We start from the raw sequence: 27,822 nt of genomic DNA, 5'->3' as shown, positions 1-27,822 counted from the left end.
CGGCCCCATCGCGGGGGCCGCCGCGCCGCCCCCCCGTCGCGCGGCGCGGCCCGGGCCGCTGCGGATGCGGGTGCCCGCGCCCCCCGCCCGCCGGCGGCGCTCGGCGCGTGCCCGCCCAGCGCCCCGCGCGCCCCGGCCGCCGCGGGGGCGGGCCCGGCGCGGTGACGCGTGCGCCGGGCCCCGCCCCGCCCGCCCGCCCTATAAGAGCCGCGCTGCCCGCAGCGGCCTCTCCTCGTCTCGCCGCCCGCTTCGCCGCCCGGTGGCCGCGCTCCCTCCTCCACACCCAGCTGCCGCAGCCCCGCGTCCCCGGCCCGCTCCGGTTCTGTCTCTCTCTGCCTGTGCCCTCTCGTCCCAGCGCTGAGCTGCGCTTTCCCCCCCGGTCGCCTCCGCAGCCTATGGCCCTGGAAGGCGCCGCTGTCGCCGCCTGTATTTCTGCTGTAGGTTCCCACATCCCTCTTTAAAAATTCCGCCTAAAAAGAGAAGACGATTTACCAAATCTTTCGGGCCGTTATCTCACGTGAGTACCGGCACCGGGGCTCCCGCCGCGGGGGAAGCGGCGGGCGGGAGGGGGGCGGTGGCGCCCGCCCTGAGTCCCGGAGCGGGCCGGGGCGTCCCTGGACACCGGCGGTGGGGGGGGCGGAAGGGGATCTCCCCCCACGGGCCTCCAGGAGGGGCAGGCCCTTGTTCCCCTCGGTGCAAGGAGAGGAAGAGGCGGCGGTGGCCGCGGCACCCGGGAAGGAAGGGCGGAGGGGCTCCCGGCGGGCACAGCCGCCGTGGCCGTGCCGGGCGGGGAGGGGTGTGAGGCCGCTTCTTCCCGCTGCCTTTTCTCCGGTCGTACGGTGGCGTGGGGAGAGACCGGCTGCCACCGGCGGCGGCAGATGGAGGGCGGGCGGGATGAGTCAGAGCCGACGCTCCCGTCGTCCCGGCGCGCATCGAGGTGCCGGGCAATGCGGGCCCGGGGAACGGGCGACTGGGAGCCGGGGCCCCCGCGCCCCGGAGCGCGGCGGGCGGAGGGGTCAGCGGCCGCCGCGCTAACATGGCGGACAGCCCTGCGTGTGAGCGGCGGCGAAGCGGGAGGGGGAGGCCGGGGACCGAGGCGAGGGCCGCGCCGGCGCCGCCGTTCCCGGTTCTCCCCAGCCCCGCAGGGCGCAGGAGGGCGGTGGGGCCGCCGGCTCCGCGGAGAGCGGGGGCTCGGCGGCCGCCCTAACATGGCGGATTCCTGCGGAGGGGGGCTGTGTGCTGTCTTTCCCCTCAGCAGCCGGGGCAGTGCCCCGCGGCGGGAGACCCGTTCCCGCCGGGCGGTGCCGCCTCTCGCAGCGTGTCTCTTCCTGCGGAGGGGGCGAGGGGTGTCCTCGCCTAGACCCCGCAGGGCGAGGGGCTCCCCGGGCCCCGGCGTGCCGTCCCCTCCCCGTGTGGCAGCTGCCCGGGCTCGGCAGCGCTGACTCCCGGCGGATCCCTTCCCCGGGGTGCAGCCGCACGCTGGAAGCCCCCTCAGGCCCGGGGGAAGCCGCTGTGTGACAGGCTTCGAGGCCAGCCTGGCTGGTGGTGGGCAGAGAGGCAGGAGAAGTGCTGGTGGCGTGGCTGCGGCGTGTGTGCTCTCCTGCTTCTCAGAGGCCATGTTGTGTGTCTGTAACCGTGACTGTCCATCCAGGCTCACACTGACATGCTCCTCGTCTTCCTCACCCGAGTTGTGCCTGTGGGCACCTCACAGGGCCTCACCCCGTCCCCCTCGGCATGGCGGATGGGAGGCACACCGCAGAGCAGGGCAGCGCTGAGCTGTCAGGGCGCTGCGCAAGTGGTAAGGGCATTGCACAAGTGACACTTTCTGGTACGAGTCCTGGGATGATAGAGCAAATTGCCTTCGTGCAGTGGGGCTGGGGGGTCCTCCAGGTTACAGAGAGTGGAGCCCTTCCCCCCTGTTAGTAGTTTCCTCCCTTTGCCAGGGGTGTTTATTGGTCGTCTTGAGAATGCACATTTTCTCCCTCCCCTTGGGCAGCATGTTAATGTAGCACTAGCAGGTCTGGTGCTGCCAGTCATTTGAGAAGTCTCTTGGTTGAGCCTCAACCTCCTTGTACTTGCGGTCCAGTTGGCCACTGCTGTACTGGTGGCTTTTGGGAAGTACAGAGAAGAGGTTCCAGTCACAGCTCAGCTGCTGGCTGTGTGTGTAAAGTGCATGCACCTGGATATTGGGGTATTCTGAGTGTGTGTGTGTTGCGGTGCTGTTCCCTGTTTGGTGAGAGGTCAGCCCAGGTGCCCATGGCTGGTTGTAGTGGTGAGAGGTCAGCAGAGGTGCCCATTACTCATTGTAGGGGAGCTGGAAGTACAGTATGGGAGCGGGGGTTTCATGCGTAAGGGAGATGGTGCAAATGCAGGAGTGTGGGTCAGCCAGTGTGGCTGAGGATGATGCCGTTGTGCTTGGTACTAGACAGCACTGCAGGTCTCTTCCAAGCATCAGTCTGGGCTTGTTCAGAGCCCAAGAAGATGTGTGTCTGTGCTGGTGCAACCCCGGTTGTGGTGAAAGGGAAGTGAGCTTAAATCTTCTTTAGAGCCTTTCTGAAGTGCATCTCCTGCAGTCCAAAATCCTGCACAGCTAACATGTGCCAGTAGGCAGGAAAAGCACTGCGTTTCAGACCTCTGCAGCAGTCTCTGGTGACTGAGCAGGATTTGATTGTGTAGTCCCAGTCGAATGTAGCTGTCTTGAACGAAAACACTGTGTGGTGTCCAATAAAGCAAGTTAGACTGGCCTGCCCTCCCAGCCAGATGCATGGGTGGGTCTGCTGTGTGGTGGGGGGAGAGGGGAGTGTTGCCCCGTTGTCTCTGCCTTGGCTGCTGGATTTTTGGCTCAGAGGGTACTGCACTTGTCTGCTATTCTTCCCCGGATAAATGCGGGAGGCAGCAGTGGTGGGGGGGAGGTGGGGGTTGTGAATAATGGTGATAGTAGGAGGGGTTTGTTCCAGTCTGGACTGGTCCAGTCTAGTTCTTTCCTTCCTGTCACTGTGTGAACAATGCTGCTGCCGCTGTGGCTCGTGCTGGTGACATGGCAGCCCCCTCCCCATGTGCTTTGGGCTGTGGGGAGCTCCCTTCCCCACCTGCTCTGCCTGCTGTAGGCTGAACCCCCCCCAGCCAGCCTGCTGCCTCCCCGTCAGGCCTTGAGCTCTGGGGAAGGTTGTTTAACCCCAGAAAGAGAGGGGTCTTTATAAGACGGGGTGGGGGGCAGTGGTGTGCTCAGTGGTGAACAGCAATGGGAATGTTTCTCCTGTGGGAATGGTTTTACTGGAGGCAAGAAGCAGGTGTACCATACTGTACTGCAGCCTGTGCCTCTGCTGCTCGCTATGCTGGGAGGCTGGTGCAGGTGTGTGCTTGCAGCAATGCTGGGCTGCATGGCCTGGAAATGATTCTATCTCTCCAATTAAAGGACAGAGTCCTCTGGAAGGGAATTCAGACCTTCCCTTCCTGAAAGGGAGGCTTAATTGTGTAATTGACTAATTTGAGTATAGTGGCAAATTTCAGCTCAAAAATGGTGTTGATGTAGTGCAGGAGCAAGAGTGCAGATGACAGGAAAATTCCTCAGGGACCTGCTATCCCCTGAGGACCGTCTCGCCACAACGGCTTGGCCCTGATCTGGAAAAGGCCTATTGTAACAGAAGAATAGCTGCATTTTTTTGTGGACCAGAGTAACTTTGGTGCCTCCAAGTCTGTCAGTTGGTGTAAATATGCGAGGTCATCATATTGCTGGGTTTTTAGAGCTTAGTTCATGGATATTTTAGCTCAGGTCACTAAAGGGTCTCTTCTCAGAAACAGGGAGATGCAGTGAATCATTTTTTTTCAAAGAAAATGAATCAGTGCCTGGTTTTGTAGGCATGTCCGCATCAGATGTGGAGAGCTGAGAGGGTTGGTGAGCTGGAAACAGTCTGTCCCCAGCTGGCCTGCTGACGTGCGTGGGGCTTGCTGCGGGGATGCAGTTGTCCTAGCAAAAAACTATGTGCTGTGGATGACCGGGGGCTTATTTTGTTCCTCAGATGAGTGTTACTATTCAAGTATGAAGTGCAGCATTGCTGGGCGAGCTACAGGCAAACTTGAGGCACCTGCTAGTAGAGTATAGTAACAGATGATACATAAATACATGCATAGAGGTGTCAATTCAGTATTAAAAGGCAAAGCTGCCTTGGTGGTTATTCCTGCAACTCAAAGCTTGCTGTTTAGCACAGAATGCTTTTGTACCTACTTTAAGACCCTCAAACGATGAATGCTTCATTGTGGCTGATTACATGTGTGATTTTTTTTTTTTTAAAAATAAAACTGGGTTTGTCCATATGGGTTACGGACATCTAATACACTTGTGCTGCCTAAAATGGTAGTGCTGCTATGCCACAGTGCAGCAAACTAACTCTTTATGCTGGTTAAAGCAGAGTAAAATTACTGTGATTTGAAAGATTTAAATTGTACCGTTTTCCTCTCTGAATATTTAATATCGGCAAACCTGCATGAAAGAGGACAGTGAGTCTATTTTCCCTACATCTGTGTGGATCCTTCCAATAATTCTCATGTAGAAGAAATTCTGAAGGACAATTAGAACTCGGCGCAGCTCAGAGTTGACTATTTGTACAGAAAATGATCAGTTTTCATTCCAGCTCCATGGGAGCTTTCATCGCACACTTCCTTCTTGGGACATATGAGAATATTTATTGGAATAGTATTGCAGGTGATATGTCTGAAACACGGCTTTTTAAAATTCTGTGCTCAAGGTCATGCACTCTCTCTAGATGCACATGCTTTTAATTACTTGTTTTGCTGGAAAGGTAAACTTGTAATAATTGGAAAATTTGTATGAGTTCTTGAGTGTAATCAGAACAGCACTAGAAAATAGTGGAGCTACTAGTTAATTTTACAAAAGGAAAGTGTTGCCAGCTTTGTGCATGTACTCTGAGAACTAAATGTTACTGACTTCTTGCTCTAGTTGAAGAAAGGGGTAAAGTTAAATATACTGTGTATAGATTAATTCTAGCTGGCAAAATTCCTAATATCTTAATTATTTTTGAAGCACTGAGGTTTATTTTTAATATTGCAGGCTACTGAATGCTAATTTATATGATAAAGCTGGAGAGGTTGCTCTGTAGGGTTGCTGTGAAACAGTTGCCTTTAAGTTGCATTCACTCTTTGTAATTCAGTACTTTATAAACTAGTTTAGTTTTCTAGTAGCAAGAATAAGTGGAAAAATACACTTCAGTGATTTGCTTAACTGCGGTCAAAAAGATGATCATCTGGCTTAGGTGATTCCCAGAAGCCAGGTTTCTGTAGTCAGCACTTGTAGTGTCATTTAAATAATGAGAGCAGCAAAGAATTATTTTTACAGTAGGTTGGTACCTTCCATGTTTCATGCCGTAGACGACAGTGAATTTGTAGAAACTTTGTTGTATATTGGGTTTACACATGACCAGTTCTGTACCGTATTTAGTTCAATGAAAATAACAGTTCCTTTCAGAAGGAACAACTTCTCAGCAGGGCTGGTTAATGTTTCCTTGACTGCTTTTTATGTTCATTGTACTGTTTTGTGTGGTTGCTTTACCTTAATTTGAGTAAGCTAGCCTTGTACTTTAACATGCTGCTTTGGTGGTGTGTGTAATACCCTTTAAGGGCCAGCTGAGATGTTTCCTCATTCCTGAAGGCAAGCATAACTTTCTTTTTACTGTCTTGGTCATCTCTGGATTTGTCTGTACGGTGTTCTGTTTCGCTATATAAAGCACTATTTTTCACCCACATAGCTTTCTCACCCATATGCCATGTTCATTCACAGCAGAGGAAGAAAGAACATGGCAAGGGAATTCTAAAATAGAAAGGAGGTGGAGAGGGGAAGAATCACAGTGGTTACAAGGGTTAAAAACACTTCTGGAAGAGTAGACCAGTATTAAGGTGTACTACCCTAAAGCAGTATCATGCAGAGCTCTTTGCCTTTAGTTTTGAAAATCTTACAGTTCAGACTGTGAAAGATAAGTACAAACAAGCAGTTTCATGTGCCTAATTCATGTGTTTTAGCAGTTCTTCATACAGCTGACTTGATCAGGCTCAGAGCTTACATTCGCTCCTGAAAACTGGGCATTTTATGTGATTATAAGCTTTCGTGCCAGGGTGTTGCAAGCCTCCTTAAAAGCACTGCTGAGAATGCATTTGTTAGTGTGTTAAGATAAAACTTTTGTTCTGGCTATGAAATTTATTTTTGTATGTATTTTCTCCCACAGGGCAAAATCTCTGATCAAGTTTACAACTATCCAGAGGGCTTAGGAGAAGTGCTTTATAGAGAACAGTTCGACTTCAACGCTGAGCCACCTTGGGAACCTAGCTGATGATAGTAGGGTTCCATCTCCTAACTTGTCCATGTAAGTCTCTTTTCTTTCTCTCTTCATCTGTATGCAGGAGAATAAGCACTTCCAAAAATATAAACAGCATGTATTGTTTTTTTGATGAACAAGATAACTGTCTTGTTATAGATGACCAATATTTGAAGATAGTGGTGTGCATATTATATGGGGCTTTCATTCAAGGGAGGACTATAATTTTTATTCACCTAATACTTTCCTCAACAGTTATCTGATGAATTTGAGAGACTTGTGTGAGTAAACTTTGTAAATAGACTTACTTTTGTGGATTAGGGCTGTTGGCTGAAGAAATCCTAAAAATGTAATAACCTCAGTCTCTCGGTGGTAATTCTGAAGTCATGAATTGGTGCTGCACAACTGTTAACATCAAATCATGATTTGTTGAGTACTGTGTGATTTCTTAGGGTATTTTATACTGAAATAGTTAAAATTTGCTGTTGTAAACAGTAACTAATGCTGATTGTGAAGGGTGTGCCTTCCCAAATGCCTGTCTCCATTATTTGCTAATTACTATCCACTTCCACAAATAGTTGTAGTTGAGCTACAGTAGAATATGGAATTCTGTGTTGGATGGAAATAGCATACGAATTATAAATGCTTTTACATTTTTAAGAGGCAAATAGTTATTAAAGAAAAACAAAACCCACGATAACTGAAAACAAATGAATGCACATAGCTGATCTTGAGGTGCACAGAAAACTCTGGAATGTCTGTGGTTATCCTGTTCCACTAACATAAAGCAATAGCTTTATGTGGTTTTAACAATAGGCTTAAATGCATTTGTAATATCTGAGTTAAGCTCATTTTGTACAGCATTACTTTTTTCCTGTCTGACTGAAGGCACTTTTGGTTGGCTTAGGACCTATAAATTATCTACTGCTTTTTAATGTAAAACTTGAGAATGAGAATGGGTAATTGCATCTAACTGAGCCAGGTGCTTTTTAAAGACCACAGATTCCAGGTGCCAGTTTTGTTAGTATGTCTCCTAATGAGGTACTTAATGTAGATTTGAAAATACTGCAGTAAGGGGAGTGCAGGATGAGTGTGGTTTACCATGAATTCTGGCTTTTATCTCCAGAGGCTGTTATTTTGGTTTTGTTTGAAACATACTGAATCAGCTACATATATCTGGTTCTATGCAGATGACTGCTCTCTTCAAGTGAATACAGTTAACACTGAAAATTTTCTGAATATCACTGTTATTTTGTAGTTGTCACATGATTTTTATAAGCAAAAGATCTGAGAATTTTTTCTTGTTCAGTTTGAGTTTCGGCTCTTGTATGGGGGTGGAACTCTCGCATGACATTTTGCACTTCAATGGGAGCAAAGTAGTAAAAGTATTGGGAAGGCAGGAGAGTTGTTAAGAAGAAGGAGTTGAACAAAGCATAAAATCTTAAGGTAATATAAATGCATGTTAATTTCTGAAACTGTTCTGAAGAAATCTTGGCTTTGACTCAAGTTTTTCCTATTTGTGGAAAAGGCTGTTCTGGTAGCTGCTTTGAGATTGTTCTTTCTCTAACTGGTGGATTCATGTGCTGTGGCAGATTGTGTGAGGTATAGCTTGTCCTAGAATGGAAAAGCCACTGGATTTACTGTATTTGTAGCTGAATGTTCAGATGATCAGTGTGGTTTTTATGTTTTCAGTAATAATATACTGTACACAACTATAAGTAGTTCGGTATTGAATGTAGTGGTGATGTAGGTAGCAGTAGTCTGCAAGTGTTTGCCAGTAAATCTGTACATGTTCTGGTGTGCAAAGCACAGGTAGTTGCCTCAAACCTGGCTACGATGCAAGTTAACCAGATAATTTGTAGTTTGAGTCCTGTTCAAATTCTAAAGTGATTTAATGGGAAAAAGGACTATTGAGCTTTTAAATAGAATTATTATATTTTAATGGAACTCAAAAATCTTCTGTCTGGAGGTGTACTTACATTCCCATTAAACTTGCTTCCTTTTTATAATTCTCTCCCTCCTTCTTTTGTCCTTGTATTACATTGGCCAAGGAAGAACATGGGATTTAGTTCTGTCTTGCTCTTCCAGCTCTGGATTTGTGAGCAAGTCTGGTAACTGTGGCCTGAAGTCTTGCACCTTTGAAAATCTGTTCTATTTGTTGCCATATCTATCTGGTTGATCAGAAATAGAGGGAATTAGCGATGGAAATCTGATCTATTGACAAGCCATGTCTGTGTCAAGTGGAAGCAGTAGTTATTTGGACTGGCTGGACTTGGAAGCTCTCTGGACTTTGTCTAAATGAGACTGAGTGACAGTTGGGGAACAGGAGGGCTGGAGTCAATGGGGAGGCCAAACACTAGTCTCAACTAAGCAAGTCAGAGGATGGGATAGGGATGTAACTGCTTGCACTGTCATGAAGGAGAAGTACTGGCATAGTACCACAGAAGTATACGTACACTTAAGAGTGCAACTTTTTGTAAGCTTTGCTAGCTTATTGACTTTGAATTAATGTATTCAAACTTCAAGAAAAAGGAGGTTCTTGAAAGCACGGTTCCTGTAAAAGGTATCAGATGGGGCATTATTTTTTAGTATGTACCCACTTTGATCACTTCAGCAGAGATGCTCCTGTTACATTGGTCTATTAACTGTGTGGAATACTTCTGAGAGAATGGTAGGATGCGACTGACTTGAGCTGTACAGGTACTCGACTGTGACACTTGGGATTTGTACTGAGAGGCAGCTTGGGTGGTGCACAGTGTCCACTGCCATTGTATATTAAGACACCTGATTCAGCATTTCCATCAGTTGGTTAGTGGCTGCATTCAGCTAACAGAACGGTAAGGATGTAAATTGGTGAAAAGGCATCTTGAAACATTTTTTGAAATATATACCCATTACAAATAGGCATTTCCTGCACTGAAAACAGAGGACTTGTGTTTCTGCTTTTCTAGTATACTTGTTCTGTACTTAATTGCCCATATTAGTGACAAAATGCTTCTACTTTCTCTGTTACCCCTGAAAAACCACTATGGTAAAAAAAAGTGAGATGAATGTATTTTAACTCTTTATGATTTTTTGCATCAGCATAATTGTTAATCTCATATTTATTTTGCTTAATAAGACATGTAGCTGAAAGGCATTATTGGGGGCCTGTTTGGTTTGCAGAGGCTTTGTTCCTTGCAGAGGAAGTTTTTAATGAAAAACCAAACCTCAGGGTTGGTTTTTTTGAGGCCAAACAGTATGTAGTTCTGACAATGTGAAGAAAAAAATTGAAAATTATATGTGTTATAGATGCTTGCATGTGACAAGCATGTGTTTAGTTAGTCACTTTTCAGAGCATTTTATTTTTCTTCTATTCTGGATCTCTGCATTCATTGCCGTGTTTAAATATGTAAACTTTTATCTTCATCTGGGAAGTCAGTGTTAAACTCTAAAGAGCCTGAGGATGTAACCTTACTTCAAAGAAAGCAATTGCATACCTATGTAGAAGTCTCATACCACTTGACAGCTTTCGTTTGCCTTAAAATATGTGTCCTGGAGCATTGTGCAGGCTAACATTTCAGGTGGTAAAATGGGTGGTGTTACCACACTTAAGTCTGTCGAATCATGACTGGCAGCAAGGCAGCACTTCCACCAGGAACTGAACTCTGTGCTGTAATGATTTCTGACTCATCTTACACAGAAGTCTTAAACCATCCTCTTGATTTCCTTATCTGTGTTTTTATTTGATCTTTCATTAATTTTATCATTGATTCTTCCCCTGCCCCCTTCAGGAGGGGGGCCGGTCAGAACCAGGTAAGGTTATAGCACAATCCCAAATCCTGCCTTAAAGAAACATTTCTCAAGTGTGCACTGTTTTGTGGTGGTGCTGGTAGGAATTTCAGTTTTCTCTTTGTATTCTTCCTATCTTGTTCTCAACCGGACTGAAAAGATGTAATTTCTTCCAGAGCAGGAGAAATTGTACAGGAATAGGCTGTGACTCCAAGGAGAGAAGCTGGTAGACTAATGTTAGCTTTTTTAGTAGATGAATTTTGCTAAATGAAAAAGCTTAGATGTCATGGACATGCTTAGAAAAGGCAGTTGCCATTTAGCAGCCTGGGAGAGGTTATACTAGGTTGTTTATGGTTTGTTGCAAGCTATTTTATTAAGCCTGTACTACCACACATTACTTTTCATCCCTGCCTCTTGACCATAAGATGCTTTTGGATGAATGGACTACAAGAAAGAATTTCTGTTTTACGAAATTACCTTCATCAAAGCTCACCATAGAAGTGTTCTTTTTGTTGTTGTTTGGGGGGGGGTTAGTGGTAAAGAGGCCTCTTCCCACATGCTTTACTTAAACCAGTTTTATCCCTTTCCCCACAGGATCTCCCCAACAGTAAAAGTGCAGCTTTTAGAGGAAAGTATCCTTCTATACCACCTCTGTCTGAAAGCTATAGGCACTGCAGTCATTAATTATGAAAATCCCTTTTATTTAAGAGTAATACAAAATTAGCTTAAATCTACTTCATTGTAACTCAGATGAACACCAAGGCTCAAAGGAAAAAAGCTAGCTGTTCTTTAGATTGAGCTGCTTCGTTTGAAATAGGAAGCACAAGCAATTAGCCTGCAGGGTGTGTATGTATCTGGTGGGACTAAAAATCTGTTCAGTGCTGTGACTGGTTCCACTGGGTGTACTGAGACTTCCCAGCAGGGCAGATCAGAGGGCTGCTTTTGTGCAGTGGAAGGAACTCTTGACCATCTGCATGCTTTAGAGTATACAAAGTGGCTTGTGGTATGAAGAAAAACAAAACCAACAACAAAAAACCCCACAACACCAAAACTTTAAAATCTAGTTTAGTAGTACCCTTATATACATATACACAGTAAATCCTTAAAATGCTTTAGTTTTGACCTCGGACTTTTTGACAGGTGTGTACAATATGTTGGGGAATTGTGAGCTTGTGATCAGAAACACAGGATTTGTCCAACTTCAATAAACAATAAAAAGAAGTTCAGATATGAGGCTTCTGCCAGCCCCATCACTTCTGACGTGCATTCTGTTGCAAGTTCTTAGAGTATTTACTGGCAGGGAGGGGGAAAGAGGAACATATGTCAAGATGTTTGTTGCCACTGAGTTTTGTTGAACTTTTTCTGAAGTCATAGGACAGATTAGTTGTGTATTAAAAGATGTTATATTGAATGAAGCATAAAGGATGTTTGTCTTCTGTGTCACAGAAGGATTAAAAAAAATTGTGGGTTTTGAATGATTAATAGATCTGCTACACTTGTATAATCTGCTGAAAATGGAAATTGCTTTGCTCTTTGCTTGCATGTGTTCAACATAGTTGCTTACTTAATCCTCTCCTTGGGTATTTTTCTTGCAAGAAGACAACAGAAGAGCTATTATTGTAGAATAAAAGTTTAATGTGTTTATTACCCAACCATCAAGTTCCCAAGGATGCATGAAGTACTTTAAAACTTAGTTAAAATTAGTCTGTTTAAGTCATAATATAAAGAAATGATGCTGAAAGAATTCAACCCTGCTATTAGCTTTCTTTCTTACTTTAATCTTCACTTTTTGATTACTCAAGAACTATATCAAATTTTCAGCCAAGTGCTGATGCTAGCTTTTCTTTCGGAGGGGACACCAAACAAACACACCAGAAAAACTCCACGCACACCACAAAACCCCTTTTTGGTGCTCTGGTCCTGAAAATAGTGGCTGTTTTATGGAGGTGAAGGTGTTGAGGACTTAGTGCTAATCAGCTAGCAAATCAAGGATATTGATGAAGTTCCTGTTCAGAGGGTGACAGTAGCTACCTAGACATGACTGTGGTGTTCATGTTTGTTTCACTGATTCTAAGATGAACTTAATTCACAAGTTACTCTCTGTTTGGTGTTTTGTAAGGAATTTTAGCTGTCAGTTACAAACTTGAACTGAGATGTAACTGCCTGAAGATGCTTTTCCTGGTTATTATAGTGCCTACCACCTAGTCACTGTTTTTATAGTTGTAATTTACTAATTATCACATTGATGTAAGGATTTATCCTGCTCTTGTATGACTTTCAGATCTTCGGGATTCCCTTAAATAAGCATATGACTCATGTGTGTGAGACAAGTATGTTCTTACCCAGCATACTTTATCATTCAGCTTCTGCATTTAACTGAACACTTCTTGCAGCCATTGAGTTAAATTCACCTGTTAGTAAATGCTTCTCTTACAAACACAGGTGGCATATTTGAGTTATGCAGAAAGCATACAAAACACTCTAGCTCTTTACCCTGTTATTGGATGTAATGACAAGCAGGAACAACTGCTACTTAGTTGTCTTAATATTAGCTTGAGCAAAAGTCACTTTCTTCATGTAACTAACAGTGTTAATCCAGCTTACCTTGCCAATAGGTATGTAGTAGAAGAAACATGGGACAGAGCAAATGTGACCATTTGAGGTCAAAATTCTTAGCTTCGGAGGTCTTAGTGAAGCAGTTTTTTATGTTCAGCTGTAATGTTTCTGGCTTCTATCAAAGCTTTTAATTAGAAAAATGTTATTTTAAGGCCAAATACAGGTGGCTTTAGAAAAACCCATCACTTTGTATAAATACTATGTAACTTGAGAGATTAATAAGTCATGGGTGTTCGTGTAAAGAAATAATCTAGTTAGCTGGCTGGTTTTGATCAGTCTTGTGTTAGTCAGAAAAATGACAGTCGAAAGAAAGAATAAAAGTCTGGTCAGTTGCTACAAAGTTGTAAGTAATAAATGGCTTTTAAACAAGAGCTGTGACTCCAATGGAATGTAAACTGCAGTTTGTTGTACTCATCAAGTAAGGTGGATGAAGGTATACAATCAGCTGTTGGTGGTTCTCTGCTGTCTACCAATTTGTACTTGAGATTGACTATTTAATCCATATTCTAAGACTGTATGTTTAACAATGTTTTCTGTATTGGGACCTTGTTGATTTGAGTTGTCTTTTGGAAAATATTGCTTATAAACAATATGTAACTTACAATTAAAGTTTGACCATAAACAAGATGCAAATAAAGCTGGGCTAGAACTTTCTTTTAGTACCAGTTCTACTTACTGAGATTAGTTGTAATTTTTAAAACTACTTCAAGCTAGCGACTTCTTTCTGTTAACCTCTACTGAAGTCAAGATTTTTAAGTGTTGTGGTAACTTTATGAGCAGAACAACAAAATAAATGTCTAGTAAATACAATGTGTGAAGGCAATGGATATGTATTGCCATCTAAAAAAAGCCTCAGCATGATAACACAAATATCTGAAATAACATCAGAATTTTAAAATCGAATCAGTAAACTGCAAGTTTTCTTTAACAAATTCAGGAATATTGTATTACAGGCAGTCTTCCAGTTGCATACTTTTGAATACTAATGTCAGCAGAATTGCACTATACTTATCCCTGGCAAATGGAGAGAGGACAGAGTAAAAAATATGTTTAACTTTTGTAGAGACTGTGTGTGTTACTGTTTGTAGTACATCAGATGTAGAAAGCTCTTTCCAATGTTTAAATAGTGGCATAGTATGCTTTGTGCCTCTTTTCTCATTGATTTGTTTCTTTGTACAGTTTGTTGCATAATTTAAGGACCCGGATATAAGGCTTGGAAGCCCATCCCTTGTGTTTCTTGGTTTATGACTGTCGGCTTTGTGGAATACGGCTGAGATGAAAGGATTTCTTGAGGATGCAAATTACTCCATTGGCCTGTTGGATGAAGGAGCAACTCTTGCAGATGTTATTGACAACTGTATTTATGAACATACCCATGTAAGTTTTATAAGTTTTTTCCAAATCTTCTGACTTAGTTCTCTTAAGTCTTCAAACTAGGTCAAGGTATTTACCAGTGATGAGCTGACAGCAACAGAGGAACAGTTGGTTAAAACTCACCATGTAAAGTAGTTTCCTGTTCTAATTCTGTTTCTTTGCTGGTTTTATGCCTTGGGCTGAATTATCTTGGAAATTTGGGCAACAATTGTTACCTCCCCGAGTGTTTAGACAAATGTGTATGCTGAGCCAGTTTAAAGCCATGTCGAAAATTTCTGTGGTCAGTCACAGTTGTATGGTTATACATCTTCTCATTACCCTTCTCTCTGTTGGAAACACGGATACAAGCATGTTGTGAGGTGCTGCCTTTTTTCTTTCAAGAAAATAAACTGGTCTAAAATCTATTAAGGTTGAGGAGTCTACTGGAAAGAAACCTAAATAATTCTGTGTATGCAATAATAGTTGTATTGAGTAAGGCTTCAGTGACTTCTTAGGAGGCAGAAAGATGCTGTAGCCTTTTTTTATAGACAAGCTTGTAGAAAGAAAGAGCTTTAAAAAAAAAAGTTTCATCAAGCAAATCCTGTATCCTTAATATGCCATACCTGTGAGTTGTTTGCTTTTCCCTTGAGTTATCAGAACTCATGTTCAAGTGCAAGCGCTTAACTATAGTACAGCAAATAGTTAATTCCGGTGGCCTTCTGAAGTCAGGTGTAGGATTCCCAAATCCTGATTCCTAATATTCTTTTTCTGTCTAGCAAATAAATAGGTAAACTACTGGCAACATGTCATGTCTCCAACCACTGGCTGGCTCACAGAGGATAGCTGCCTCCTGCTGCTTTCATTTACTCCTTTAGCTCAAGGGGTAGAGGCCTGTGCCGTGGATCTAAAGCTCCAGATCCCATTCCTGCTGGTGACCCGTACAGGGGGTCAGTATGCTTCCACCCGATGGAATTTCTATTTGTGTTTTTTAAACAGAAATAAAGACATTGTATACAATAAGACACAACGTAGATTCATGTCTGCGAAAGTCAAGTGTTAGAATTAACGTTTGATGTACAGTCTTAATTCAGATTGATCATATATTTGTGACGGTCTTTAATTGATATAAAGTAGGCAATTCATTTACAGAAATCTTACTAGGTGTACATTATAAACAAATACAGAATGATCTGTTTGGATTTTGATACACTACATCCACATCATGACTTGATATTGAGAAAGACTATGGTAACAGATGCACCGGGGGGACAGTAACAGTTTCCAGAAAACTCTCTGTGCGTTTTCTTAGATTATGTACTTGACTCTGCAACCTTAACACACTTAAAACTGTTTGAACTTTGTGCTTCAAGATGTGGAGAACAGTCTCAAACTTCTGGAATTAAAATACTAGCAAATTTCCAGTAAAATTAGTTATTAAATAATGTTAAAATAATTATAGTACTTTATAGCTTATTATACAAGGAATAAAATCTAAACTATGTTGAGACTGTGGAAGCTTTTGTCCCAGTGGATTTTATTCCTCCAAAAAGTTGCAGACTTCTGAAAATAAAAAGTTGGGAGAGATTCGTAACCTATTCTGTATTTTTAGATAAAGTCCGCATTTGGAATTTAAGTAGTGTATTTTGTTCAGGAATCTCAGAATATTTTTTAAATAGCATTCATAATATCTGAAGTGGTAGGTATTCCCTTTGACTTTTTAAAACTAGTTCAAATTGTTAGGTGAAAGTGAAAACAAGAGGATTGTTTGAAGGTCAAACCTAAAAGTTAATAACAGAAGAAAAAGTGTACATCATTCTTTAAGACTTTGTTTCATGGGTTGTTTTGACAGCAAACCCACAATTTCAGGCATTTTATTTTCCTATTTTTCCTCTTTTTTTTTAGACTGGAAAAAAAGCATTTTATGTTGGTGATCTTGGAAAGCTTGTGAAGAAGAATATACAATGGCAGAATGTGATGGCACCAATAAAGCCATTTTATCCTGTAAGATGCAATTCTACTCCAGGTGTACTTGAAATTTTGGGAACCCTTGGTGTTGGATTTGCATGTTCCAGTAAAGTAAGTTTTCATTTTCTGTGTATCTATGTGCCTTATTTTCTTCTATGTGTCTGCTAGTTTAAAATCAGCTTTTCAGTGTTAAGTGCCATAATTATAAATAATATAATTTAAATTGTGAACTCCTATATAACTGGCTGTTGAAAACTCACATTTCTACCCTAGAAGCAGTGGATAGTTTTCTTTTGTGTATTTGACTCTTTAGTACAGTACTAGAGCACGTGTAATAAAAATTCAGTCAAGACAGTGCACTAGATGTGTCAAATGTTGGTATGTTCCTGTTTTTCAGTCTGAAATGGCATTGGTACAAGACCTGGGCATTTCTCCTGAAAACATTATATATACAAATCCTTGCAAGCAAGCTTCTCAGATAAAGTATGCAGCGAAAGCTGGGATAAACATCATGACTTGTGACAATGATACTGAGCTGAAGAAAATTGCACGTAACCATCCAAATGCTAAGTAAGTGTCAAAATTCTAGTTTTGCTTTTTATGTGGTGGAAATTTTAATTCTGCCTGTATTCTGGGTTGTTTGAGTTGCAAGCAAATACATGGCTTCTTTTACACAATTCGCTTGTATCTATTTTTCTCTTTTTGTCTCTTTTGAAGGTAGTTTTTTTTGCAACTTTTTCCCTACTGGGTCTTAGCTTCCTCAGCCCTTGTTTTGGGAGAAATTTTGCATTTTGATTTCATAGGACAATCTTCATGTAAAATTTTCAGTGACTAAACTTCAGAAGTCTGTCACCTCATCATCTGCAAGTACATCTTCCTCCTGCTCTGTTGTGGCTTCAGTGTTTTCTTTCAGGGTATTTTGTTTTGATATTAGTAGCTTCAGCTGAAGTCAGGCCTGGAACTACAAGCAAATAAATGAGTAGGTGCATTGGGTCCCATCTAGGGTTTGGGCATGCTCTGCAGTTAAATGACTGCAGGTAGTTCCCAGCTATTAAAACAGTGAGAAATTTGATTCCAGTTCTATTTGTAGTCACTTCAGTATTGGCCCAGATGCAGATGCTTTCTGTAGACAAGTGATCAGAGCTGTTAAATACAAGAACTGTACTGTTGCCAATGTACTGTGGTCTCTGTTGGACTGATGGGTGCTCACCTCATTAAGCGTCACGTCCCTCACATATGTATACTTAGGCAGTGGGCCATGCCTTTAAGAAATTTGGTGTCGGAGCCCAGGTGAATGTTGCAGTGCTTCCCAGTGATGAGTGAGGTACAGCTTCCCACAAACGTCATCAGAGCACACTAAGAAACTGAATTCCTGACATCCTTTACAAAGCCTTGGGTTCCTGACAGTCCTTATTAAACTGTTAGGTCTTCTCCCAAAACTGTGGTCATGGTTGTAGAATTGGGAAGATTCTACCAAGTTCAGTGTCTGGAGACACTGCTCATCCTACCTGGTTATTCTTTTTTTTTTTTTTTCAAGACTACCTTGAGAGTTAATATTGTTGTTGCTAGTGATTACATTTCATCCTCATGGAAGCCTCTCAGTGCTTTGCATACTGGAGTGTACTTTCTATGCAAAGAATGTTATCTATGATAAATAATATTGTGTGTAAAATGCTGGCCTTGACACACTCCATGCATTCAAAAGCCTTAGCAATACTAAAGCTTTCTCTTACGTCGTTAGTGTTTTTACCAGTGTTATCACTGGTGCTTTTAGTGTGATGTTAGTTTTTACATGGATTTATTTCCTTGAGTCTTAACAGCCTCTTTTAGAAGATGTTGTCTATGGTAACATCCACAGCAAGAGAAGTTAGGATGCAAATTTTTCTTGAGCCAAACAAATTGTAAAGCAGACAGACAGAATGAAGGAGTACTGTGACCTAGAGAAAAACAACATCAACTCTTCTTTTGGAAGATCCCGTAGTCTAATATTTGAAAAAGTTCCTGTTTACCAAGGACAAGAAACTCAATTTCTACAGAAGAACTGCAATTTGCCATCTAAATTTTCTAGAAACCTCATCTCCAGCTCTCCTGAATAGAGATTTGTTTACTCTTTTTTTATAGAATTCTTTTATTCAGGTCACTAGAACTCATGCTGAAGTGGCAACTGAGTTTTCTTTATCTTCCTTGGCATAATTTCAGAAAGTCAAAGCCTTCAAATAACCTTGTTCTCACCACAGAATAGTTTGGGTTGGAAGTGACCTTCAAAGCTCATCTAGTCCAACCCCCTGCAATGAGTCTGTCCTCATCTTTCTTATAGGCACCTTTTAAGTACTGAAAGGCCACAATAAGGTCTCCCAGGAGTCTTCTCCAGGCTGAACAGCCCCAACTCTCTCAGCCTGTCCTCACAGCAGAGCTGTTCCAGCCCTCTGATCATTTTTGTGGCCTCCTCTGGCCCCTCTCCAACAGGTCCATGTCTTTCCTGTACTGAGGGCTCCAGAGCTGGACACAGGACTCCAGGTGGGGTCTCACCAGAGCAGAGCAGAGGGGCAGAATCACCTCCCTCAGCAGGCTGGCCGTGCTCCTTTTGATGCAGCCCAGGATACAATTGGCCTTCTGGGCTGCAAGCGCACATTGCTGGCTCACATCCAGTCTCTCATCCACCAGTACCCCCAAGTCCTTCTCATCAGGCCTGTTCTCCATCCCTTCATCCCCCAGCCTGTATTGATACCAGGGGTTGCCCCAAGCCAGGTGCAGGACCTTGCACTTGGCCTTGTTGAACCTCATGAGGCTCACATGGGCCCACTTCTCAAGCTTGTCCAGGTCCCTCGGGGTGGGATCCCATCCCTCAGGTGTGTCAGCTGCACCACTCAGCTTGGTGTCTTCTGCAGACTTGCTGAGGGTGCACTCGATCCCACTGTCTACATCATGGATGAAGATATTAAATAGTACTGGTCCTAACACAGACCCCAGCAGGACACCACTTGTCACTGGTGTCCATCCAGGCATTGAGCACTACATTCTGGGTGGGACCATGCAGCCAGTTCTTGTCCACCCATCAAATCCATGTCTCTCCAATTTAGAGAGAAGGATGTTGTGGGAGACTGTGTCAAAGGCTTTACAGAAGTCCAGATAGACAATATCTGTAACTTATCTCTTGTCCACTGATGTAGTCACTCTACCATAGAAGTCTACGAGCTTAGTCAGGCAGGACTTGCCATGCTGGCTCCCCAATCTCCGTGTGCCTTAGCACAGCTTCTAGGAGGATCTGTTCCACAATCTTCCCAGGCACAGAGGTGAAGCTGACAGGCTTCTTCCTATGTGTGGTTGTTGTAGGCAGGTTGTCTTTTTGTAGTTGAAGTGAATAATGCTTTGGCTGAGGAAATCCTGCTTAGAAAGCTGTAGTCTCATTTTCTGAAAATTCTTTTAACTTTCTGCACTAAATGCAGTTATGGGTGGGTCTCTTTTTATAATTGATGTTTCTGCCTTTGGAAGTCTTAGTAACTTGAATGATCGCCTTTTTTTTTTAAAGAAGAAATGTCAGAAAGGAGTGCCTAGTCCTTCATTTCTTTATACCTTTGTACCTTTGGATTTTTCCAGGCAAAGTTCAACTGCTAAGGTTCCTGGTGCCCTAAGGCATGGTTGTATCAGTCCTTAAAAAAAAAAAAAAAGACCCACACACACTTTATCCCTGCTATAAATGGTTGAAACCCAAGAATCATCCTACTGGATTTCTAGAAATCAGACTTGCTGTTTTCCAGTGGTTTGCAGTAGAAAAATGTCTTGCCTTACTTATAATGCTGCCATAACCATTTGTCAGTAAAATTTTACCTTTCGATGTCTATAAGAAATGGTTTTGCCTAATCTTAATGTGAGGTTACAAACAGTAGTATTACAGGTTTGAAATTTTTTTTCCATTTTGAAGAGTTTAACTTCTGATCATTTTTTGTGTTATCTAGTACTTTTTCCAGATGCTTCAAAAATATTGTTTGGTTACTTGAACAGAATTGTCTGTGCTAGTGGAGAAGCAGGAAATGAGAGGCTAGTCACAGTTTCTCAAGATGAAGTGGTATAAATTAAAATTAACAAGGATTGCTGGGCAAACTGTTTGAGAACTTAGCGAGGTTTTTTTCCTCTTAAAATGCATTTTAAACACATCATGAGACATTTGGAAGGGCCTTTTAGGAGTTAGGCCAACATGTATGTTGTAGTGTACGTTTTGCTCGTTGCACGTCTTAAATATTTCACTTTGGGTGCAGAGCTTCTACCACTTGTTGATGCTCTTCATCTTGGTTGACTGTAATGTACTCTGTGCAGACTGTGTGTATGTCATGACACAACTTCTGTGTAGTTTACCACATGACTAATTAATCTGTATTATTGGGGTGGGGGGAAGAGGAAGCCAGTGACTTTTTTAGTGGACAGCAGTTTGAATTTGTGAGTTTTGGGGATATACCTCTAGAGAGTGTCACTTTAATGTGAAACTGTAAGAGATGGTGCTCCTTGCCTCCCTGCTCCACAAGTGTGCTGGAAGAAGGGGCAGGGAAGGGACTGACACCCCCACGCCATCCCCAGCCCGCAGGCTCAGCCAGGAGGGGAGGTGGAGGGACGGCCCTGGTGCGCTTTCAGTGTGTCGGCCTGGAGTTTTCCATATGCTGAGTTTAACTGAATCTGATACATGACTGACTGAAGCAGTATCTCCATGCTCTCCTCTTGATCAGGAAGGAGGACAGAAATGGGAAAAGCATATTACAGTCTTAATGGTTCTATGAGGCAGTGTATTTTATTCGAAGGTGACATTCTCTTTTATTACAGCACTCAACAGACTCTTGCTGCTACAAGAGTCTTAGTTGCTGCATTTCAAAATCCCTTGTCCTTGTTGGCTCCATGTTTTAGCCCCTAATTGCTAGTTTTTTCTCTGTACAGGATTGTTTTTATTAGGTTCACTTGACTCATCCATCGATGGAGCTGGAGTATTGACAACATAATCAACACACTTCTGACAGTCTTCAGGCTTCACATGTGCTGATGATGTAAACCAACTGCCCCATCATCTTCCCCTTCTCTTAGGCTCTTACTGCACATTGCCACAGAAGACATTACTGCTGATGAGGAGGTGAATATGAAGTTTGGCACCACCCTGAAGAACTGTAGGCACCTCATGGAATGTGCTAAGGAGTTGGGAGTCCAAATAATTGGTGTGAAGTGAGTAACTTTATTGTTCTCTGCTGGCTGAGCAGATGTTTGTAGGATGTACTCAAGAGGTAGAACACAAAAGAATTTTTCCCCCTTTTGGCACTATTTTACAGGGTTAAAAAACAAACAAAAAACCACCACTGACTCTTGAATCACGAGTTTTTGCTTGCAAGCAGAGTGGCTATTAGAGACATCAAAGCAATTTGAAATCCTTCTGTCAGCATAAAAGCAAAGTTAGAAAACTCTATTTTCTAGCTGTTCTCTTGAACTTCTGTGGTAACTTGATTTGTATCTTTCCAGCAATAAAGAGCATAACAGATTAAGTACTGGTATAGCATGGAATAGCTTGGACAGGCTTTGAACAAGATAAACATGGGGTTAGATTTTCAGAGTTAGGTCCTGTGTCACTCTTTGATCATATCAAGACAAAATACAAAGTGGGGTAAGGGAGGGGAAACTGAATACAGGTATTGTGTTAGCATTGGCACCTACTGAAGAACAAATTTTAACCACTTTAATAGAGAAGACTGAAAGGTTCAGTAAATCTGTTTCTTAAATATGAGAATATTATATAACATTCTTGTTAAGAGCAAGACAGGCCACAAGTACAAATCAAATGGAATAGAAGGCAATTATTTTCTGCTGCTATTCTTTGCACAGTTACTGTATTATGATGCAAGCTTGTCTTGAGCCACTTGGGGAATGAATTGCTTCCATTGCTGTTTTAGATGGTTGAACAGTTTGCTTGATCTGAAAGCTGTGTGGTTCAGTGCATTAACTGCAGTTTTATTTCTTTCAGATTTCATGTTTCAGGCTCTTGCAAGGAACTGCAAACATACATTCATGCTATATCTGATGCTCGGTGTGTGTTTGACATGGCTGTAAGTAAATATATACACACATGCACTTGCTGTGGTAGAGGGTCCATTCTGTTCTAATAATACTAACCAGCCAACTACATTATTTCCAAAATATTATATATCAATGTAGGAAATGAAACTTTTAGTGAGGGACTGAATTCTGCATTGTGAGACATGTGATAGAGGTAAAACAAACTTCAAAATCTTAGTTGTGGACAAAGGTTAATGAATACTGTCCCACTGACAGGCAGTAGCCTTGTATGCTATTTTCAAATTAAAAAGTTAGTTTCCTGCCTTTGGTAGAAGCTTTTAGAAATTCAGATCTCGGTCCTGCAAATACACAGTTGACATTAACTTATATTAAAATACTAAGCATTTGTATGCTGGCATATATTGTGATATAACACTGATTTGGTGCATGTGATCTCTGAGATTAATAATGAAGCATCATAGGAAATAAAGGGGTCATATTGCAGTGTGAGGGGAAATATCCAAATTTGGATGAAGAGGAATGGATTTGCTGGATGCTTCAGGTGACTCTTGTGAGTCTTACATGTCCTATGTGTACTTCTCATATTGCAAAATTCAAGAATCCCTTCTCAGAACATCTGTCTTCCTATAAATGAGAAACTCAAACTCTATGTAGAGACTGCAAGTCTCTTTACTCTTATTACTGCAGTCAGTGCATTAGCTGTGACTGGTAATACATGGAGGGCAACAGAGCTGAAGTTCTTACTGATCTTGGTGCAAATTTGTTGTAGCAGTCTTGTCACATAAGTGCTACACAAGACTTGCATTATACATATTTCTAAATTCCTAAAACTTCCTTTTGTCAGAATGTATGACCCCATTCAGCAAATATTATCTGAATACACCAAGTGCCACAAGGTGGGAGTTGAGGGACACCTACTTGAGAATTGTGTAACCAACCTCTGTTGACATTCCAATGCTATTACTATACTAGGTTTAATAGAGCTATACTAACTTTTATGATGCTGTTATTCCCTCACTAGACATACTCTGCTAAATATGCTCAGAAGTATAAGTACATTAAAACCAACCACAGTAAGGAGTAACAAAAACATTTTTACAGTTACAGTTGTCCATATACTTATGTTCTACTTATGCATTTTAGGAAGAATTTGGCTTTAAGATGAACATGTTGGATATTGGTGGAGGCTTCACAGGTTCAGAACTTCAGCTGGAAGAGGTATGCAATGTATTGGAAGTTGAAACTCTGAGTTTGATTTAGGAAGCTGAAGTGTTTAACATTAAAACTGCAACTAACATTGATAGCTGAAACATATTCTAAGTTCCATGTTAGATTGTAATTCATAAGATCCAAATAATTTGGTTTATATTATTTATCATGGATAGTGTAATCAGTTCTTGGAGGTGATCATGATTTGGTTTTAATTCTGTTCATATCAGATGAAGCATTTCATGGATTAAATTACCATCCTAAACCACCTTAACAGTAGTAATTCAATTTTTTGGCAGTTGCCTGTTGTCCAAGTGGTTATGCTATTGCATGGTTTGGGCCAGGATTGCTTTAGCATGCTTTGGATCATAAACCACGTTGCTACTTTATGGAAGTTTCTGGTACTTTGCTTGAGAACTGAAGACTAAAGGTCTTGCTTTTATCTTTGCTTTGGCAAGCCTTTGATTTGACCTAGATGAGGTCTTCAGTATGAAGTGGCACATGAAACAGAATAACTTGTTTACACTTAATCTTGTCTTAAGGACCAACTCGTCAAATGCAGGACAATGAAAGTAACAGCAGTCAGGGCTTTTCTTAGTTCTAACTGTTCTGTTACTTGTCCAAAATACTTGTTGATCTTCAAATATGTCTTGAGATTTGAGCATTGCTATTAGATAATCAGTTCTGTTTCTAATATGACAGTATTCAGAACTGATTCCCAAAAGGCCCTTTCCTTGTTCTTCTGGATTCGTATGTAATTTTTCATCATCTATTGCGCTTAAACTTTGAAATTACTTATGCAGTCTTAAGTGTACCACAGCTTTGGGAGGAGGTGTAGTGCTTGGGCTTGTGGTGCTCAGTCTTCAGTATTTACCAGAATGACCTATTAAACACAGCAGTAAATTTTGGACCTCTAGTGAGGGCACTGGTCAGAGAACAGAAGAGCAGAGCAAGCTTCTGGTGTGCTTATTAGGACAGTTGTTGACTGAAAGTGTGTGTGTATCTGATATACACGTGGGATGAGTTTCATTAGTCTTACCTCTGACTTCAATTTCCTAGGTTAATCATGTCATCAGGCCATTGCTGGATGTATACTTTCCTAAGGAATCTGGTGTTAATGTGATTGCAGAGCCTGGATGTTACTATGTTTCATCTGCATTTACACTAGCAGTCAACATCATTGCTAAGAAGACTGAGTGTGATAAACTTCTTCCTTCTGGAGGTAAGGGGCGTATTTATCTTTACCTGTTATGTATCAGTACAGATCACTGCCCAATCTCAGTCAGGATGGACTGGTTTGTCTCAGCATATAGTTAGACTTCCTGATACTTGCGTTGTAACCTGACTTTTGGGTTCTGACCAGGTGATATCTGTGTATCTCACTTTCTTGGTCACATTTTTGTGGCACTTCTTGTTTTCTTACTAGCTTTGACTTCTCAATGGTTAAACCCAAATTCGGTGCTTTACAGAAAGTGTATTAGAAGAACACAGAAAAACACGTCATAGATCTAGCTGCTTCTCTGCTAAAATAGAAATTGGATTTATATCCTTAACAGTGATTATTACTGAAAGTATTAATTTTATTAAGCTTTACACTTAATGTTACAACTGAATTTATAATCTGGTCTCATGCAGATTATTCTGCTCGTAATTCTCCCATTCCAGTATATATGGAACCCCGTTGTCAGGAGAAAGCAGTTGGCTTAAGTTAGATTGCAAAAAATGTATGCAGACAACTTCTTCTTTACTTCCAGTGGAGCAAACCGGGAATGACGATGAACCAATATTTACGTATTACATAAATGATGGTGTTTATGGTTCATTTGCAAGTAAATTGTCTGAGAAATGGAATACTATCCCAGAGGTTCACAAGGTGAGTCCTTCTATATTTTTCAGAGATAAGCCTTACTATCCTTATTTTTATACAAATCTAACACTGCATATGTACATAATTATATATTGTTTATAAAATTATCCTTTTGTGTATTTGAAGATTTTCTTATTAAATAAACTAAAGCCTGAATTACCTGGATCATTTCCCTATAGAAATACAAGGAAGATGAGCCTCTGTTTGCAAGCAGCCTTCGGGGTCCATCCTGTGATGAGCTTGATCAAATTGTGGAAAACTGTCTTCTTCCTGAGTTGAGCGTTGGAGATTGGCTGCTCTTTGATAATATGGGTTCTGGTACCTTGGGTGAACAGTCTACCTTTAACGACTATCAGAGGCCACTGATTTACTACACAATGTCTTTCAGTGACTGGTAAGAAAGATCTCTTGGTAGTGGTGAGATTGTTTTCACTTCCTTCACTTCCAGCCAAATAGAATTTGGATTTGGTGGCAAATACAGGGAGATGCAACTGAGCATGAGACTCTGCCTTTTTAGTTTGAATTTTTACTGTTCTGTCTGACTTTGCTAAGACTGAACTGAGCTGTGATAAAATGCCTACTTTGCTTTAGAGTTGAGAAAGGAAAGCAAAAATACCTAATGTGGACAATGAGTTTAGTGGTAGCTGTTGCTGAGTAACAGCCTTTCACTGCTCAATGTCAGCTGCTGGGCTTTCCTAACACTAGTAATTGCATCTCGTGTAGAACATTTGCACCATTGCAGTAGGTGGGAAGGGTAGTAATGCTGTTGTGCTGATGGTGGGATTTGGGTAACCTGTTCCATACTCTGAGGTAGCCGGGGCCCTGCACTTCTGCTGCTGGAGGGTCACAGATGTGCTGTGCTGCCAAGTGCTTGCACAGCTGATTGTCCCTTCTGCTGAGGCTGGGGTCAGCCTACCCAGGGGCAGCAGACCTCAAATGCTGTGTTTAGGGCTGGTTTCTGATGTGAAATTGTACATGAAATCACGTTACTACAAGTTTCATCCTCTTCTGCTTCAGGGATGAGATGCAAGATGCTGGAACTGCTTCAGACACATTGATGAAGAACTTCTTCTTTGTGCCTTCTTGCATTCAGCTGAGCCCGGAAGACCGCTTTTCCACTGCAGCTTAAACCGGCATTAACGCTTCATTTAGACCTGCAGTTGCAAGTCTGTAGTTTGTCTGGTCAACATTCCAGTGTGGAAGAAATGGAACAATCTTGAATTCAATTCATTCTTTTCAAAACTTGAAAAAATAATACCTAATGGGGACCAGGCAAAACAAGCTACAGCTACAATTCACTGGGAGGTGGGAGGGTTAGATAATGGCGTCCAAATTTAAAATCAAGTTCATTCAACCCCTGAGCGTTTAAATATGCAACAAAATGGATGACTTAGTGGAGATGGAAACCCATCACTTGGGTTCTTCAACAGTTTACATACAAGTACACAGTTTTTATACTAAGGATTCCTGTTAGAAGAGTCTTGTAAAGTTACTGTCTTTTGCCCAGATATCAGATGTCAGTGGGAGACCAGTGTGACTTCACTAGATGTTTAGTGTATTTAGAATGTGTAAATTTGTGCTTTGAACTGTAGTTTAATAAATGTAAAATTGCATCATAGTATTTGTTGTATTTGACCCTTGATGTATCCCTTGTATGATTGCAATAAACCTTTGTGTAGATTTTACTGTTTTTCAGGCTAACTTGGGGAAAGACTAGGCAGAAGAGGTAGCTTCAAAATTGATGTATAAAGGATTGTTTTGAGAAGCTGCTTTTTCTCTAGCCCATTATTTCAGCTTTGTATTAAACCATAAATAATTTAAGTGTGATAAACCTGTATGAAGTGAAAGTCATAAGTTCCCAGAAAGCCAAAAAGCAATTTGTGGTGTGTTGTTGTTCTTTAAGAGCATGACCATAGATTCAGTTCTTAACACCAAACCCCAAACCGGCAATAGATAAAGAGGTAGACAAAAGAGAGTGTCTTTTTAGCTAGTGTGCATGTAGTGCCCCTGAGACTGTGGGTTAGTCCAGCTCTGCAAGTTGTCACCGAAACTTTAGCTTGCTTTTTTTTTTTCATGGAGCTTATTGAAGACTCTAATGACTTCAGCTAGTTCTGCATAGTGCTGACTCCTAAGAGGAGGGCTACATAAGTCTTCAGAAACCTCAATGCTCTCTTGTGCTTGACTTCATTTGACTACATCCCCAAATTAAAGGTAAAGCACACTGCTAGAAATACAAATGCCAACTGTATTGTCTAACTGGAGTAGCTGTAACTGTTCAGAGGATTTCTCTGCTGTTACTGGAGCCTCTTGATTTCTTCAAGGTCCTTTTCTTTCTTATTTTAACTACTTCCCCTACTTGAAAGTTGAGGAGAGGAAGAGACAGGGGTGGCAGTGTTCTGAAATAGTGCGTCAGGTTCTGGATCCTGCAATCAAAGGAGACTTTTAACCCTTTAGTTGGAGGTAAAATCTCTACCTTTTGGTTTCAAGTGTATTTTACATGAGTGCCAGCTGGCAGGAAATCTTACCTTCATAAAATTTGATTAACTTGAAAGTCTCAGTTCAGACTTAACTTGTCAGAACAGTTTTATGGGCCAGCTTAAAGAGGTATGAAATGGCTTGTGTTTTGAAGATCCAGCAGATGCTTTAAAATATAAAGTGTGCAGTGAAAAA

General features: G+C 41.9%; 2 protein-coding genes across 2 annotated transcripts in view; both read left to right on the top strand.

The window, feature by feature from the left end:
* The window catches only part of KLF10 (KLF transcription factor 10), a 194,012-nt gene that overhangs the window by 142,201 nt on the left and 23,989 nt on the right, over window positions 1-27,822 (top strand). The window lies entirely within an intron of this gene.
* On the top strand, window positions 244-27,822 carry AZIN1 (antizyme inhibitor 1). The gene is made up of 12 exons (XM_065628977.1): window positions 244-517; window positions 6,237-6,374; window positions 13,893-14,090; window positions 15,969-16,142; window positions 16,429-16,601; window positions 21,099-21,233; window positions 22,024-22,105; window positions 23,220-23,294; window positions 24,345-24,507; window positions 25,040-25,158; window positions 25,332-25,546; window positions 26,170-27,822. The coding sequence occupies exons 3-12, from the start codon at window positions 13,989-13,991 to the stop codon at window positions 26,279-26,281; spliced, it is 1,350 nt and encodes a 449-aa protein (XP_065485049.1). The 5' UTR covers window positions 244-517; window positions 6,237-6,374; window positions 13,893-13,988; the 3' UTR covers window positions 26,282-27,822.

This window comes from Caloenas nicobarica, chromosome 2 (genome assembly GCF_036013445.1).
Source record: "Caloenas nicobarica isolate bCalNic1 chromosome 2, bCalNic1.hap1, whole genome shotgun sequence".
NCBI classification, from domain to species: Eukaryota; Metazoa; Chordata; class Aves; order Columbiformes; family Columbidae; genus Caloenas; species Caloenas nicobarica.
The sequence above is the reverse complement of the archived record's forward strand: the minus strand, read 5'-3'. Positions and strand labels throughout refer to the sequence as shown.